Consider the following 15,568-nt stretch of genomic DNA (forward strand, 5'->3'; position numbering starts at 1 on the left):
GTAAGAGTTTTCTGAGTGCAAATTCAGTGCCACATTTTCTACAACGACCTACTTTAGCTGTAAAGACACTTTGGGATGTCCTTTGGTCGTGAAAGATTATATATAAATGCAACTATTTGTTTTATTTTGAATAGTGCTATGGGGTGTTCTACTTCCACCTGAGATGGTAGATAAGGCTTTGGTTGTTCTGAAAAGACAACACCTCAGGTAGTGCGGCACTCCTTCAGTAGTCAGAATAATGTGCTCAACTCGTAGGTGGAACTGGAAGCCACAACCTTTTGATTCAGGCACCACTAACTTTAATCAAGACAGATTCAAATCTCCACAGTTTTGCTTTTGTGAATGAGCTATGTTTTTTTTTATCTTCCTTCTACTTCCTTTAGAAATTTTTGGTCAGGTTAGTTTATAACCATCACCCAAAGGCATACCCATCAATCCTGCTCTAAGTTGTACTAAAGGGGAGTGCAGTAACCTCACACAAAGCAGAAATAATATTTCACTTCGGTACTGAAAGCAGTCAATAACAATCCTGTCCACCACCATGTTACCCAGGGACTATCAACTCAGTTATTGAACCATTCATCAGAAGTAATAAAGTGTGTACAGAGCACAAAGTTGCCAGGAATGTCATGTGATTCCACACAAGTAAAAAATTAACAGAAAACATTTTGACTGCATGGTTCATTAAAATTTTAAGAAATCAAAAGTTTTTAAATCACACAATTGTACATGAAATGGTTTCTCCCTTCTCACCCCCACACTCGCTATTCTTCCAATCCTTCTCACCCCACTTTCGCCATCCTCACCCAGAGACTGAGAAGGAACGGATAGTCACCTGACTCTATCCATTCTCACCTCTCCCTCACTAACCACTCTCCCTCTATGCCGTCTCACCTCTCTCTTGATACTCATTTTCTCCAGCCGTCCCCACTCCATTCGCTTTCTCTCCAGCCGTCCCCACTCCATTCGCTCTCAATCCGTCCCCACTCCATTCGCTTTCTCTTCAGCCGTCCCCACTCCATTCGCTCTCCAGCCATCCCCACTCCATTCTCTCTCAATCCGTCCCCACTCCATTCCCTCTCTATCTGTCCCCACTCCATTCCCTCTCTATCCGTCCCCACTCCATTCCCGCTCTATCTGTCCCCACTCCATTCCCTCTCTAGCCGTCCCCACTCCATTCCCTCTCTCTTTCCATTCTCACTCCATTCGCTCTTTGGAACTTTTGGGACTTCCGCTCCTTCTTTCCTCTGCCCTTTCTCGATGTTTGGATTTCTTCTTGCTCCGGCTTCGCTTGTGGTGATCTTTCTCTTGGGATTCACTCCTGCTTCGGCTCCGATGTCGGTCCCGCTTTTTATGGCCCCTTTCTTTTTCCTTGCAGTGTTCTTCAATGTGAGCAGTGTTTCTGTGCTGCTGAATCTCTTGGTCAGCTGTTCCCTGTCAAGTTAACAAAACCATTTTTTCAGAAGATCCTGGGTTAACCTTTTTTTTTTTTAATTTAGAGAACCCAATTCATTTTTTCCAATTAAGGGGCAATTTAGCGTGGCCAATCCACCTAGCTTGCACACCTTTGAGTTGTGGGGGCGAAACCCACGCAACCACAGGGAGAATGTCCAAACTCAACACGGACAGTGACCCAGAGCTGGGATAGAACCTGGGACCTCGGCGCCGTGAGGCAGCAGTGCTAACCCACTGCGCCACCGTGCTGCCCTCGATCCTGGGTTAACCTGATGGATTGATAGAGAGCGAGGGGGTGTTTAGTCCCTCCTTCCTGCCTTGCTATTGGCCCATTGCTACTCCTTACCCCATAAGTTCACTTCATCTTCCCTTTGGGAGATCTAGTAAATCTAAGAAGTATGTTTATTTTTCTTAAACTGAAGCTATATCAGCAGCAGCTGATAATAGTGGAAGAAAATAATGGGGTTCTGAAATTATCACTTACACACAGCAAGCAAAAAGAACCATCTGCCTGAGGGGGTTACTGATACAATGTTCTTAACTAATAAGTCCACTATTCAGAGGTTTCCCTATTTGTGAAATAAATCAGGAAATATAACAGTAGCAGGTGACACAACAAAAAACATTGTTGATGTGATTACTTTGGCTCATTTATGTGGCCAGTTGATGTGCCAGTGAAGGTCTTCAACTGAAGGGACTGATCTGAGCATAAGAGACTGGCATGGAGCTTTGTAAATTAGGAGCTCATTACAGGAAGCTATGTGCATAGACAGAAAATCAGAAGCACGTCTCTGGAACTTTCCATCATGTGCTTACAGTACTGTTCACAGTTCTGGTCTCCATAATATAAAAAGGATTTTGAGGCTCATGGGAAAGTGCAAAAGAAAATTTAGAAGTGCTGGGCAGCACGGTAGCACAGTGGTTAGCACTGTGGCTTCACAGCGCCAGGGTCCCAGGTTTGATTCCCTGCTGGGTCTTCACGTTCTCCCCATGTCTGCGTGGGTTTCCTCCGGGTGCTCCGGTTTCCTCCCACAGTCCAAAGATGTGTAGGTTAGATGGATTGGCCATGATAAATTACCTTAGTAACCAAAAAATGTTAGGAGGGGTTATTGGGTTACGGGGATAGGGTGGAAGTGAGGGCTTAAGTGGGTCAGTGCAGACTCGATGAGCCGAATGGCCTCCTTCTGCACTGTATGTTCCATGTGCTATGTTCTATGATACCAGAACAGAGATTCTAACAATCCGGAGATTGAATAGGTTGGGTTTCTTTTATCGAGAAAAGATAACGCGGAGAGCTGACTGATTGAGGTCGTTAAGACTATGCAGGGGTTTGACAGGGTAGATGTCAACTTTATTCCATTTGTTAGGGAGACCAATACTTAGGGCCCATAAATTTGATGAAGTCATTTATAAATCAAATAGAGAATTCACAAGAAACCTCTTTAACCAGGGTGCAGCAAGAATGCGCAATTCCTGACCTCAAGAACAGCAGAGGCAAATTACATAGGTGCATTTAAGGGGAAGAGGGAACGTGCACCACGGTGGTGCAGTGGTTAGCACAGCTGCCTCACAGCACCGAGGTCCCAGGTTCAATCCCGTCTCTGGGTCACTGTCCGTGTGGAGTTTGCACATTCTCCCCGTGTTTGCGTGTGTTTCGCTCCCAAAACCCGAAGATGTGCAGTGGAGGTGGATTGGTCATGCTAAATTGCCCCTTAATTGGAAAAAAAATGAATTGGATACTCTAAATTTATTTTTTTTAAAGTACATGAGGGACAAAGGAATAGAATGATATGGTGATATAGTTTGAAGAATTAGTGTTGGAGAATAAACACTAGTATAGATGTGTTGGGACCAAATGGCCTGTTTCTGTGCTGTACATTCTGTGCTCTCAACAGATGAAGCCCCAAACCTGGGATACACGTTCCTGAAAGTGGCTCAATAGTGCATTGTCCCAGAGTCAGTATGTGGTCTGCCTCATGCTGCTCGCTAAATACAGAGAGATTCAAGGTAGTGAACAGTTCTATAATGAAGCCATGATTGCGGGCCAAAATATTTATCCTGGTTAATAAATAATTAGTACTTTCTACCTTGCATTTTGCTGCCTTCAACCCATCACCGTCCTCTTCTGAATGCCGACGATGCCGTTTCTCCTTATGGCGTTTCTTTGAATGCCGGTGGCTTCCACTTGTCTCAGCCTCATCCAGTAACAGTTCATATTTGGAGCTATTTATTTTTATTAAGGGACAATAATTTTACTGAGTGCGAGCTAACAGCTCTAGGGAGAAATTTACAGACTTTAATTGAGGTTGTTGCACTTCCAGTGCTGGTGATGGGAGAAAACAATATCAAAGCTTTCTGATCTTCCGTTCATGCATTTACCTTGGTTTCAAGTACAGACTTCCCTCCAAAGTGACAGGCAAGATGTCCTGTAGGCACAGAGTCCAGGTTTATCTAGAGGGAATAGGTTTTCCCAATTTACTCTCATCAAAACTTATCATCTTGAACACCTCCATTTTGTCACCTCTTAAACTTTTCTGTTCTCAGGAGAGTAGTCTTAACTTTTCCAACCTCTCCTCATAATTGAAGTTTCTCATCCTTGCTAACATTCTGTTAAACCTCCTCTGTACCCTTTCTAAGGCTTTCCTGAATGTGCTGCAAATACTCCAGCTGAGGTCCAACTATAATATACTATTTGTGACTGCTGAACAAGTCCAAGGATACTCCCGTTTAGGTTGTACTTTATCCTTCAGAGTAATGTTGGCGTGTTTGCCGACGTCCTTCTCATACTCCTTAAAATCTTCTTTGCTGTATTTTGCACCTGTGAGCAAAAAGGTCAAAAGAAATTGAAAAAGCAGGTTAACAAGCATATTTCGGTAACATATCGAATCATATATTTGTTGCAGCAGAGGAGGCCATTTGGCCCATTGCGTCAATGCCAGCTCACTGCAAGAATGACTCAGCGAGCCCACTCCCCTGCCCTTTCCCCCAAATTGACAATGCTGTAAGATAAGCCAAGGAAATTCTTTTGAGATACTTTGGATCTGTCAATATCACTGCGCCGGAAGCATGAAAAAAACTGATTATGGAGGTAAATGGGGTTCATTGTTGGTGGTGAAGTGAGAGCAACTCCCAGTCATATAGTTATACCAAAGCTGTTGGTGAGGAGGGAAAGTCAGGAGGGATTGTAGCTTAAAAAAATGCCTGGTCTTTCAGACATCACTGGCTTTCGGATAGCCAGATCAGAGATATACTACCTGTGCCCTCAGCAAAAAAAACTCAATTCAAGTACACGAAACACAATTTTCCTTTAATAAACATGCGGAGGCTTTCCTTAATTAACCCACACTCATCCAAGTGACTGTTCATTTTGTCCCAGATTACAGAACGGTGAAGAAGAGAGACTTAGTGTACTGTGTCCTCATTTTCCAACTACCTGCAAAGGTCAGGTATCAGCAGTGGGGTAAATCGAGCCTGACGGTTCTGATGGGGTTAACGGGGATCTGGCAGTTTTGGAATGTGGAGGGGCAGTGGCATGGCTATACAGAGTAGGATAGATTACAGAAAAATGCAACCCAGGCTCCTTGCTGGACAATTCCACAACCAGTTACCAAGCTTATGGGGAAAAACAAACCCTTTATCATCATTTGATCAAAGTTTAACATTGTGAGACTGCAGAATTAAATCCACTGTTCCAACTTTGTACAATGATATCATGAAAATATTACTAAAAGGTTGCCTTTGCCTTCTTCAAATGACTATCCTATCATCACATTTTCCTGCATCAAGGCAACTTGTTCAGCTCACTAAATCTGCGCTAGATTTTTTCTACAAATGAGGCCCTGGTCTAATCCCACCCATTTCTTCTTTTAAAATACATTTGGAGTACCCAATTATTTTTTTTCCAGTTAAGGGGCAATTTAGCGTTGCCAATCCACTTAACCTGCACATCTTTGGGTTGTGGTGGCGAAAACCATGCAGACACGGGGGGGAATGTGCAAACTCCACACGGACAGTGACCCAGGGTCGGACTCGAACCCGGGTCCTCAGTGCCGTCGGCAGCAATGCTAACCACTGTGCCACGTGCCGTCCCTAATCCCACCCATATCTATTCATTCCCTGAATACTTTGCAAGTAAATAACTAAATAATTCATGTTTTAAAATAATATGCAAGCTGCTTCCGGTGGCAACATATAGGCAGTCACGTGCAAGGTAGCTCCCGCTAGAGTCCTTGATTTTAGTTCTTTTCACCCGGTTCCCGGGGGTAATTGGTGGACAAATTCATCCCAGTTGAGAGCCTTTTGGGCGAGGATGTCAAAAGGCGCAAAAAAGAATACTGGAAAGAAAGGTGTGAGCAGTAGTGTTCTGAGGAATTCAGCACAATGTGGAGTCCTACTGGATTGAAGATGGCAGAGACAAGCTTGTTGGGTGGGGCCACACCTATTATAGTGGACAAGATGATGGAGATAATGGCTGCCAAATTTGAAAGACAATTTGGCAAGCATTGAGAGGCATGGGAGAGAAATGATGGAGACCCTCTAAAACTCGATGGATGATGCTTTGGTAAAGGAGGCTTTGGGGATTACGTCGGAGGCAGTGTTCGAGCATGGTGAGCTGTTGAAGGGGCTGGACGAGACACTGTTGTAACATAGCGATCATCTGGCCTGGCTAGATGCCAAGCTGTGGAGACAGGAACAAGGGCGAATGAGCCACGATGAGCAGTGATAGCATGTTTTCACAGCTATCAGACGGGGGAAAGGGTCCTGGCGTGGACTATGGAGAATCGGGAGGTTGGTGGGATGGCAGCAGTATTCGGATATACCGAGAAGTCATGGCAGAATTGGCAAGGAGCCGGGCGGCTTTAAATAAGGCTAGGTCAGTGCTTTTTAAGAGTGGTGTGCAGTTTGGTGTGGTGTACCCAGCAAGTCTGAGGGTTACGAATAATGCCAAGGAGATGGCAGAAGAAGTGGAGGCTTACATTAAGGCTCAAGGACTTGAACTGAACTGAGTGGGTTTGCAAGAGACTTTGCTGGTAGTTGGGACGGGTTTGTTGTAAAGATGTGTAATTTTTTCTTTTATCTCCTGTTCCCCTTCTCCTTTTTCTTTTATGGGCAGAGTTGTTGTTAATTGAAATTGATGTGATTTGTTTGGGGCTTTTTCTTTTGGTTGTGGTTTTTTTCTCTTTTGGGTGGGCATTTGTGGTTTAGAGGGTGTTTTGATTGGGGTGAGGGGGAGGAGATGTGGGGTAGATTCAGAGTTGAGGGAGGGGGAGGGGAAGTTTCGGCTCTTGGGTGGGGTGGTTGTTTTTTTTAGTTTCTCTCTTGGCTTGTTTATTTGTGTAATGTGGGCTCTGGCGGGGAGGGGTACCTCGCTTGCAGGTGGGAGCGAGGTGGGGGAAAGGCTGCGGCTTGCTGGACCGGTTTAGGCAGGTTCCAATGAGCCTAGGTGGTGTGAATAGGGGGGGGGAAATGGAGGAGAGGCGTGTTGGTTCGAGAGGAAGTAGCTGGGGGATTTCTGGGGTGGGTGGGTGGAGTAGAGGGCTGATGGTGACTGGGGTTTGTTCTTTGTCCCATCAGGAGGATAGGGCTGGCTGCCATCTTGGGTGGGCTCTGGTTTTAGAATTATGGGGGGTGGAGGGGAAATTCCTTTGCGGTGGTAATAGCTGACTTGAAGTGGGGTGGCGAGTGCCCTGGGTCGATTAGTAAGCTATATGCGGGGGTTGGGAGGCCCAGTGAAGCAAGCGACAATTTTCACTCATTTGAAGAGTTTACGGGACGATGTGGTGCTTTTGTAGAAGACTCACCCACGGGCGTAGGATCAGATTAGGCTCCATACGGGTTGGATGAGCCAGATGTTTTACTCGGGCTTTAATAGCATAGCCCGGGGTTGGTAATACTAAGTAACAAAAGAGTTTGGTTCCAGATGTGGAAGGTGGTAGCAGACCAGAGTGGCAGCTATGTCATAGTTATGGGGACATTGGAGGGCAAGTCGGTAGTTTTAGTGAGCATGTACGTTCCAACTGGGACGATGTAGAGCTCAGGAAGAGGATACTGGCAGCCATACCAGATATGGACATACACCAGTTGATTTTGGGGGCGATTTGAATTGAGACCTGAACCCTAAGTTGGATCGGTCTAAGCCAAAGTCTTTGGCCCCTTCAGGGTAGCAAAGGTTCTGATGGCATTCATGAAGGAGATGGGTGGAGCGGATCCGTGCTGGATTTTGCACCCTGGGGGCTCATTCTTCCCTCCGTTGCACAACGTGTACTTTCACATCGACTTTTTTGTGATGGGGAGGTCTCTGCTGCCAGGGGTGATGAAAACAGAATATTCCAAAATCATGATTTCAGATCACGCTCCGTATCTGTTGTACATGGTCTTGGAGGTGGGCCGGCGTGGAGTTTGGATGTGGGGCTGTTAGCAGATTTGGGATGCTGTGTGAAGATAGCCAGGGTGATTGATGAGTGCGTGGAGTTTAAAATGAATGGGGAGGTGTTGTCCTCGGTTCTGTGGGACGCCCTGAAGGCGGTGGTGAGAGGGAAGATGATCTCGCACAAGGCGCAGGTGAATAGGGAGGCAAGGGAAGAGCGGCAATGTTTGGTGGACAAGATCTTGGAGGTGGATGTAAGGTAATTGAGTGACCCATTCCAGAACATTTGGCTAGGAGAAAAAGTTGCAGATGCAATTTGATTCATTATCTACTGATCAGGCAGTGTGACAGTTGCAGTGCTCCGGGGGGCGGGGACATACAAAAATGGGGAGAAGGCCAGTTGCCTCCTGGCCGGTCAGTTGAGCTGGCAGGCGGGCAGCACGGTGGCGCAGTGGGTTAGCCCTGTTGCCTCACGGCGCCGAGGTCCCAGGTTCGATCCTGGCTCTGGGTCACTGTCCGTGTGGAGTTTGCACATTCTCCCCGCGTTTGCGTGGGTTTCGCCCCCACAACCCAAAGACGTGCAGGCTAGGTGGATTGGCCACGCTAAATTGCCCCTTAATTGGAAAAATGAATTGGGTACTCTGAATTTAAAAAAATAAATAAAAGAAGTTGAGCTGGCAGGAAGCCTCCGAGAGATTGTCCAGATTCGGAATTCAGGTGGGGGGACTTGTGGCGGTGCCGGATAAAGTCAACAGGGTTTTTCAGGTGTTTTACAAGAACTTCTATAGGTTGGAGCCACTGGGAGTGGAGTCGGATATGCAGGAATTTCTGGAGGGGTTGGAGTATCCTAAGGTAGAGGAAGAGGACCAGAAAGAGCTGGGGAAGCCATTGGGGGTGGGGAGGAGGTCCGGACAGGAATTGGGCGAATGCAGACGGGCAAGGCACTGGGGCCGGATAGGTTCCCGATGGAATTTTATTAAAAGTTTGTGGTTCCACTGATGCTGTTAATGGTGGAGATGTTTGAGGATTTGGTAGTGCGAGGATCACTCCCAGAGAAAATGATGCAAGAATCCATCTTGCTTCTGTTAAAGAAGGATAAGGTGCAAGTGGAGTGTGAGTTCTTAAATGTGGATGCCAAGATTTTGGCCAAGGTTTTAGCACTGAAGCTGGAAGAGTGTTTCCCTCAGGCTATTGGAGAAGATCAGACGGGATTTGTGATGGGGCAGTGGTTGTTGTTGAATGCTAGTTGGCTTTTAAACGTAGTTTTGTCCCCAGCAGAAGGTAAAGAACAGGAGGTTATTGTGGTGCTAGATGCAGACAGGTTTTTGATAGGGTAGAATGGGGATATTTCTTTGCGGTGTTGGAACGATTTGGGATAGGGCCTAACTTCGTGAATCCAGTTGCTCTACAATACATCTAAGGCCAGTGACCGTAGAAACGTTAGTTTGGGATATTTTCAGTTACACCGGGGAACGAGCCAGGGGTGCCCTCGGTTACACCTCATTTGCATTGGCAATTGAGCCTTTGGCCATTGTTCTGAGGGCCTCAGATAAGTGGGAAGGGATAATGGGGGTGGTACGCTGATGATCTTTTGTAAGTGGCGGATCCGATCCCCACAATGGGTGATATCATGGCGCGGTCAAAGCATTTTGGGCCTTTTTCAAGGTATGAATGGGGAGGTGTCACCCTCGGTTTTGTGGGACGCCCTGAAGGCAGTGGTGAATTGGAAGGAAAGTGAGTATTTTCTGGTCATTCCACCAGGAAGGGAAGCCAATCTGGAGGTATTACCGTTCCGCTTAATGGGTTCCCATTTTAGGTATCGGGGGGTGCAGGTTGTTCAGGATTGGGCCCGGCTTCGTAAGTTGAACTGCGAGTTTGGTGACCTGGGTTAAGGCGGACTTAGAGGTGGGATAGCCTTCCTCTGTCCTTGGTGGGCAGAATATAGTTGGTGAAAATTAATGTTTTGCCATGGTTCCTTTTTCTGCTCCAGTGTGTACCAGTTTTTGTCTATTTGGGCGGGTAATGTGGCTAGGATTTGGAAGACGGTCCTCCAGAGGGACCGGCAGTCAGGGGGCTTGGCATTGCTGAGCCTGATATATTACTGGGTGGTGAATGCGGAGAAGATGCTGGGGTAGTATGGGCACCCGGAGGCTGTATGGGTGAGGATGGAGTCGGGTTTGTCTAGGGAGTAGGGGTTAAGAGCGTTAGTGACGGTCTTGCTGCCGTTTTCTCCAAGGAAATATTCTGTAAATCCAGTGGTGGTCTCCATGTGGAAGATATGGAGACAGTTTCGGTAAAACTTTAAATTTGGGGCGGCATCGAAGTTGGAGCCGATCTGTGCGAACCATTTGTTTAAGCAGGTGAGGTTATAATAATAATAATCTTTATTGTCACAAGTAGGCTTACATTAACACTGCAATAAAGGGCCATATTTGGGGTGCCGGATCTGCAGACTGGGGCGTGGGCAGAAGTCCTGGACTTCGCCTCGCTGATTGCTCAAAGGTGGGTGCTGCTGGGATGGAGGTCAGCTTCTCCACCCAGTGCCTCAGTATGGCTGGGGAACCAAATGGAATTTTTATATCTCAAGAAGGGGGGGGAGGTGTCTTGTGCCGCATGGTTTATTGTGTTATTATTGGTGTATAAAATTTGAAAAATGGGAATAAAAATTATATATTTTAAATAAAATAACATATAAGCTTCAAAAGAGAAAACAGTTAAGAAACTTTTCCAATGATCACTTGCCTTGCAACTGAATGTTGAACAGAGGAAACAACCTGTTGCTACTTATCCTATCATATCTTCAAATAATCGGGCAGCACAGTGGCGCAGTGGTTAGCACTGCAGCCTCACGGCGCCGAGGTCCCAGGTTCGATCCCGGCTCTGGGTCACTGCCCCTGTGGAGTTTGCACATTCTCCCCGTGTTTGCGTGGGTTTTTCCCCCACAACCCAAAGATGTGCAGGGTAGGTGGATTGGCCACACTAAATTGTCTCTTAATTGGAAAAATGAATTGGGTACTCGAAGATTATTTTTATAAATTTAAAGATGTTTATCTGGTTAACTCTTACTGTGAAAAGCCCCTATTCGCCACATTCCGCCGCCTGTTCGGCTACACGGAGGGAAAATTCAGATTATCCAATTCACCTAACAGCATGTCTTTCGGGACTTGTGGGAGGAAACCGGAGCTCCCGGAGGAAACCCGCGCAGACACGGGGAGAACGTGCAGACTCCGCACAGACAGTGACCCAAGCCGGGAATCAAACCTGTGACCGTGGTGCTGTGAAGCAACAGTGCTAACCACTGTGCTACCGTGCCGTCCTAGGTTTAGGGAATGAGTGGAGAAGGGAATGGAAGGAATGGGGGACTTGTTTTTAGAGGGGCGATTTACAAGCCTGGAGGAGTTGTCGGAGAAATTTCAGCTTTCACAGGCGGATTGGTTTAATTACCGACAGGTGCGCAACCTCTCAAAAAAGGTATTTCCAACATCCCCTTTGGTGCCTCCTTCCTAGTTGTTGGAGAGTTTGTCGCTGTCAGAAGGGGATTATGGGAGAAGAGGGTTTATGGCAGTGTCTGGAGGGAGTGAAGGCTATGTGGGAGGAGGAGTTTGGGCCGGAGATGGGGTCGAAGATGGAGGATGGGGTGTGGTGTGTGGCTCCGCCTAGGGTGAATGCAACATTGTCATGTGCGAGGTTTGGGTTGATACAGTTGAAGGTAGTGCATAGGGTCAGTTTGACCAAAGCCAAGATGAACAGATTATTTGCAGATGTGAAGGATGACTGTCAGCGATGTGAGAGGGGCCCGGCTTATCATGTGCACATGTTCAGGTTGTGTCCTAAGCACATGGGGTTGTGGGTCTCCTTCTTTAGCACCATGTCAGCGATTCAACAAATTGAACTGAAACCCTGACCCTTAAAGGACCATATTTGAGGTGCCGGATCTGCAGACTGGGGCGTGGGCAGAAGTCCTGGACTTGGCCTCGCTGATTGCTCAAAGGTGGGTGCTGCTGGGATGGAGGTCAGCTTCTCCAACCAGTGCCTCAGTATGGCTGGGGAACCAAATGGAATTTTTATATCTTGAGAAAGTGGGGGGGGGGGGTGGTCTTGTGCCACACGATTTATTGTGTTATCGTTTGTGTATAAAATTTGAAAAATGGGAATAAAAATTATATATTTTAAATAAAATAATATATAAGCTTCAAAAGAGAAACAAGAGTTAAGAAACTTTTCCAATGATCACTTGCCTTGCTACTGAATGTAGAACAGAAGAAACAACCTGTTGCTACTTATCCTATCATATCTTCAAATAATCTTTAAGATGTCTATCTGGTTAACTCTTAACCTGCTCAGCTTTTGCAAAAAAATGTCCAATTTCACAAGTCTCTCTTCATAACTATAATCCCTCAACTCTGGTAATATCCAGCGACTCTAAGCTGCATTTTCTCAATTTTTTAATAATTGGGTGCCCCCAACTGTATGCAGCACTCCCACTGGGTCAGCACGGTAGCCTTGCGGATAGCACAATTGCTTCACAGCTCCAGGGTCCCAGGTTCGATTCCGGCTTGGGTCACTGTCTGTGCGGAGTCTGCACATCCTCCCAGTGTGTGCGTGGGTTTCCTCCGGGTGATCCGGTTTCCTCCCACAGTCCAAAGATGTGCAGGTTAGGTGGATTGGCCATGCTAAATTACCCTTAGTGTCCAAAATTGCCCTTAGTGTTGGGTGGGGTTATTGGGTTATGGTGTTGACCTTAAGTAGGGTGCTCTTTCCAAGAGCCGGTGCAAACTCGATAGGCCGAATGGCCTCCTTCTGCACTGTAAATTCTATGAAAATCTATGAAACTGTGCCCAACTAAGGTCTAGTATACGTTCCAACACTTAGTACAAAACCAAGGATCCTCTTTGCCTTTTTTATGGTTTGTTCTACCTGTGGCTCTACTTATAATGAACAGTAAATCTGCAAAGCCAGGTCCCTCGGTTCCAACTCTCCACCTTGCTTTCATGCTGCCCATTCTGTCCCCGGCCTCCTGCAGTGTTCCAGTGAAAGCACAACAAGGAACAGCATCTCATCTTTGGATCAGGCATCTGGGTTCAGCATGGAGTTCAACAATTTCAGACCGTAACCTCTGCCCCCATTTGTTTTACCTTTGCAGGTTTTGGATTTACCCCGTTTTCACTTTTGGATGGTAGCAATCCATTATCTGCACTTGCCATTCACATCTCCTCTAAACACCACTTTTTCATTTCATTATCACTCTCATTTGGCTTTGCACCACAAACTCTTAACATTTCATCTTTCCTGTCTTCCACCAAGCCACAGACCTTCCCTTCTCCCCTTTTCCCCACTCTCCTGCCTTTCAATGGCTTAAAATCTTTTGCATTTCTAACTTTTTCCAATTCCGACCCTAAACATTAATTCCGTTTATCACTCCACACATGCTGCCGGGGCTGCTGAGTGTTTTCCAACAATTTCAACTCAAGCTCTTTCTCTGTTAGAGAAGGGAATGCTTTATAGAAATACTGGGGGCGTCAAATGGTATTGTAAAAGTGTATTTGTAAAAATACTTCAAAGTAAGCTATAACATTAGAACCCAAGAGGCAGATTCAAATAGATGAAAGACAAATTTCAGTCCCATCAGAGGCAGCTTGTTTGGAAGAAGTGTGTTAAACACTACAAATCGAGTCTGAGCAGTCGAGTCCAGATGAAAACATCAGCTTCACTTCAGAGCCAGTTACATGCTGTGATATTGGGGGAAAGTTATCATTGTGTCAGATTAATAATGACCTTTTAAGTTTGCATATGAAAAGCAGGTGAATACAAAATTGTAACCAGGGAACCTACCTTTCCCCTTCCACTGAACCTTAGCCACAGATTGGCTGAAGTCCACATGTATCCTCCTATCATCTATCAGCACATTATCCATCTTAAAGTAAGCTTTTTCACAATCCTCCTGCTGTGAGAAAAAACAAAGTGCAGAAGACGAGTTTGTCAAGGTTGGCAATGCCGTCTCTCACAAATCAAACCTTACATAATTCAGAGTTTTCAAGTTAAGTTGTAGAAAATAGCGACCCACCCTCGAGATGGACTGCCAATACTTGCTTTCCCCAACACTGGAGTTGATGGTGAACAGGAAGAAATTGCATATGGAGTTTGGGCTACTCTTGACAGGAAAAGCAGTGCACCAGCTGTGATGCTCGAGGGGCACATTTTATGAATATGGGGAGAAGGCCAGTGCCCTGTTAGTGCACCAGCTGAGGCGACAGGCTGCCTCCTGGGAGATAGTGCAGGCGAGGGGCTCGAGTGGCAGGTTGGTCTCCATCCCAGGAAAAATTAGGCTTTTTGAGACCTTTTGCAGGCAGACTTTATAAGTCGGAGTCCCCACAGGATAGGTTGCCCATGTCAGAATTTTTGGATGGCTCGTCTATTCCGGTTGTAGAGCGAGAGCAAAAGAGGAGTTGGAGTTCCCGTTGAGCACAGAGGAGATCATGAAATGCATGGGTTTAATGCAGTCAGGTACGGCTCCGGGCCCAGACGGATTCCCAATTGAAAATTTTACAAGAAATTTGCAGGTCAGCTGATCCCACTGTTGTTAGATATGATTAATGATTCCTTGTCCCGGGGGGATATTGTCGGTTGCATTGGCGCAGGCATCGTTCTTTTTGATTTTTTTTGAAAATGTTTTTATTGAGTTTTCATATCTTATATCCAACAATTTATAAATTACAAAACCGTGCCAAATACCGACACATATATTCACAAGCAAGTATCTTCACTACAATCGTGGCTGTGACCCCCCTTTAGTCAGCATACATATTTTGCATTCCCCAATATGGCCAAAACAAGTGTTTATTTAGTTTGATTTGGGCCTGAGCTTGCCGTCAGACCTGTCAATTGCGGCACTGACCCTCACATTCTTTTTGTGTGTCTCGCCCCCCCCCTTCATTCCTTCCTACCTACCCCTCTCCACATCCTGTGGAAGCCTTCTTCCAAACCACTGATGGCAGATTTTATATTCTCCAGCCTGAGAAATCCTGCCAGTCTGCAGTCTTGGGTGGTGCTGCCTGTGGACTACAGGGAAAAAAATAACTCTTTCTCCTGGGTGCGTGAACCTGCAAGGGTCCACTACCCCTATCCTTGAAAGTGTTCAACTCCCTTGCCATATTCATTAGTTTCCCCGATTTGGGGGACATTAACTGTGTATAGGACCAACTGACAGACAAATCCAGCCCCATTCACTCCATGTGGCTGGGTCCTGCACTCCGGGGTTCCATTTGCTTCAGGGCATACCAAGATGGCTTGGTGCCATTGTTTTCGCTGCCACCATGTGCAACCTGCCGTAGGCAGCTTTCTACCCCCCCCCCCCCCCCCCCCACCCCCTCCCTTCTTGGATACGTCCTTCCCTCATGTTTCCCCCTCCTCCCCATTTTCTAGAGCTCTCCCTTCGCCCCTCTCCACCCGCTTCTACCAGCACTGCCTCCCTATGAGGAGCTGTTTAGAGGCCCTCCTTTGCACGAACTTCTCTGCACTGGCTTGCCAGCTAATGTGGCGGCCTCCCTCCTGGGAGTAATCCCTATTTTCTTCTCCCCCCCCCCCCCCCGCTTCCCTCACGTGTTTCTGCTCTCCCCTTCCTTCCTGGGACTCAAAGCTGGGTCGAAAGCGAGGCATTTTTGTCCCTTTGTTTTTAAAATAAACTTAAGAGTACCCAATACATTTTTTTTCCAATTAAGGGGCAATTTAGCATGGCCAATCCACCGA

At 46.5% G+C, this 15,568-nt stretch overlaps 1 protein-coding gene across 2 annotated transcripts in view; it reads right to left on the bottom strand.

Annotated features, from left to right (window-relative positions):
- Positions 1–666: 666 nt before the first annotated feature.
- The window catches only part of ppil4 (peptidylprolyl isomerase (cyclophilin)-like 4), a 76,651-nt gene continuing 61,749 nt past the window's right edge, over positions 667–15,568 (bottom strand). Inside the window, exons 10-13 of one of the 2 annotated variants that reach the window (XM_072498452.1) lie at positions 13,655–13,763; positions 4,177–4,273; positions 3,543–3,678; positions 667–1,434 (exon numbers count right to left, since the gene is read on the bottom strand). In XM_072498452.1, the coding sequence (XP_072354553.1) occupies positions 1,198–1,434; positions 3,543–3,678; positions 4,177–4,273; positions 13,655–13,763 (579 nt within the window). In that variant the 3' untranslated portion in view covers positions 667–1,197. Of the gene's footprint in view, positions 1,435–3,542; positions 3,679–4,176; positions 4,274–13,654; positions 13,767–15,568 lie in introns of both variants that reach the window. The other variant, XM_072498451.1, reaches the window with a different exon arrangement.

This window comes from Scyliorhinus torazame, chromosome 4 (genome assembly GCF_047496885.1).
Source record: "Scyliorhinus torazame isolate Kashiwa2021f chromosome 4, sScyTor2.1, whole genome shotgun sequence".
Taxonomy (NCBI): Eukaryota; Metazoa; Chordata; class Chondrichthyes; order Carcharhiniformes; family Scyliorhinidae; genus Scyliorhinus; species Scyliorhinus torazame.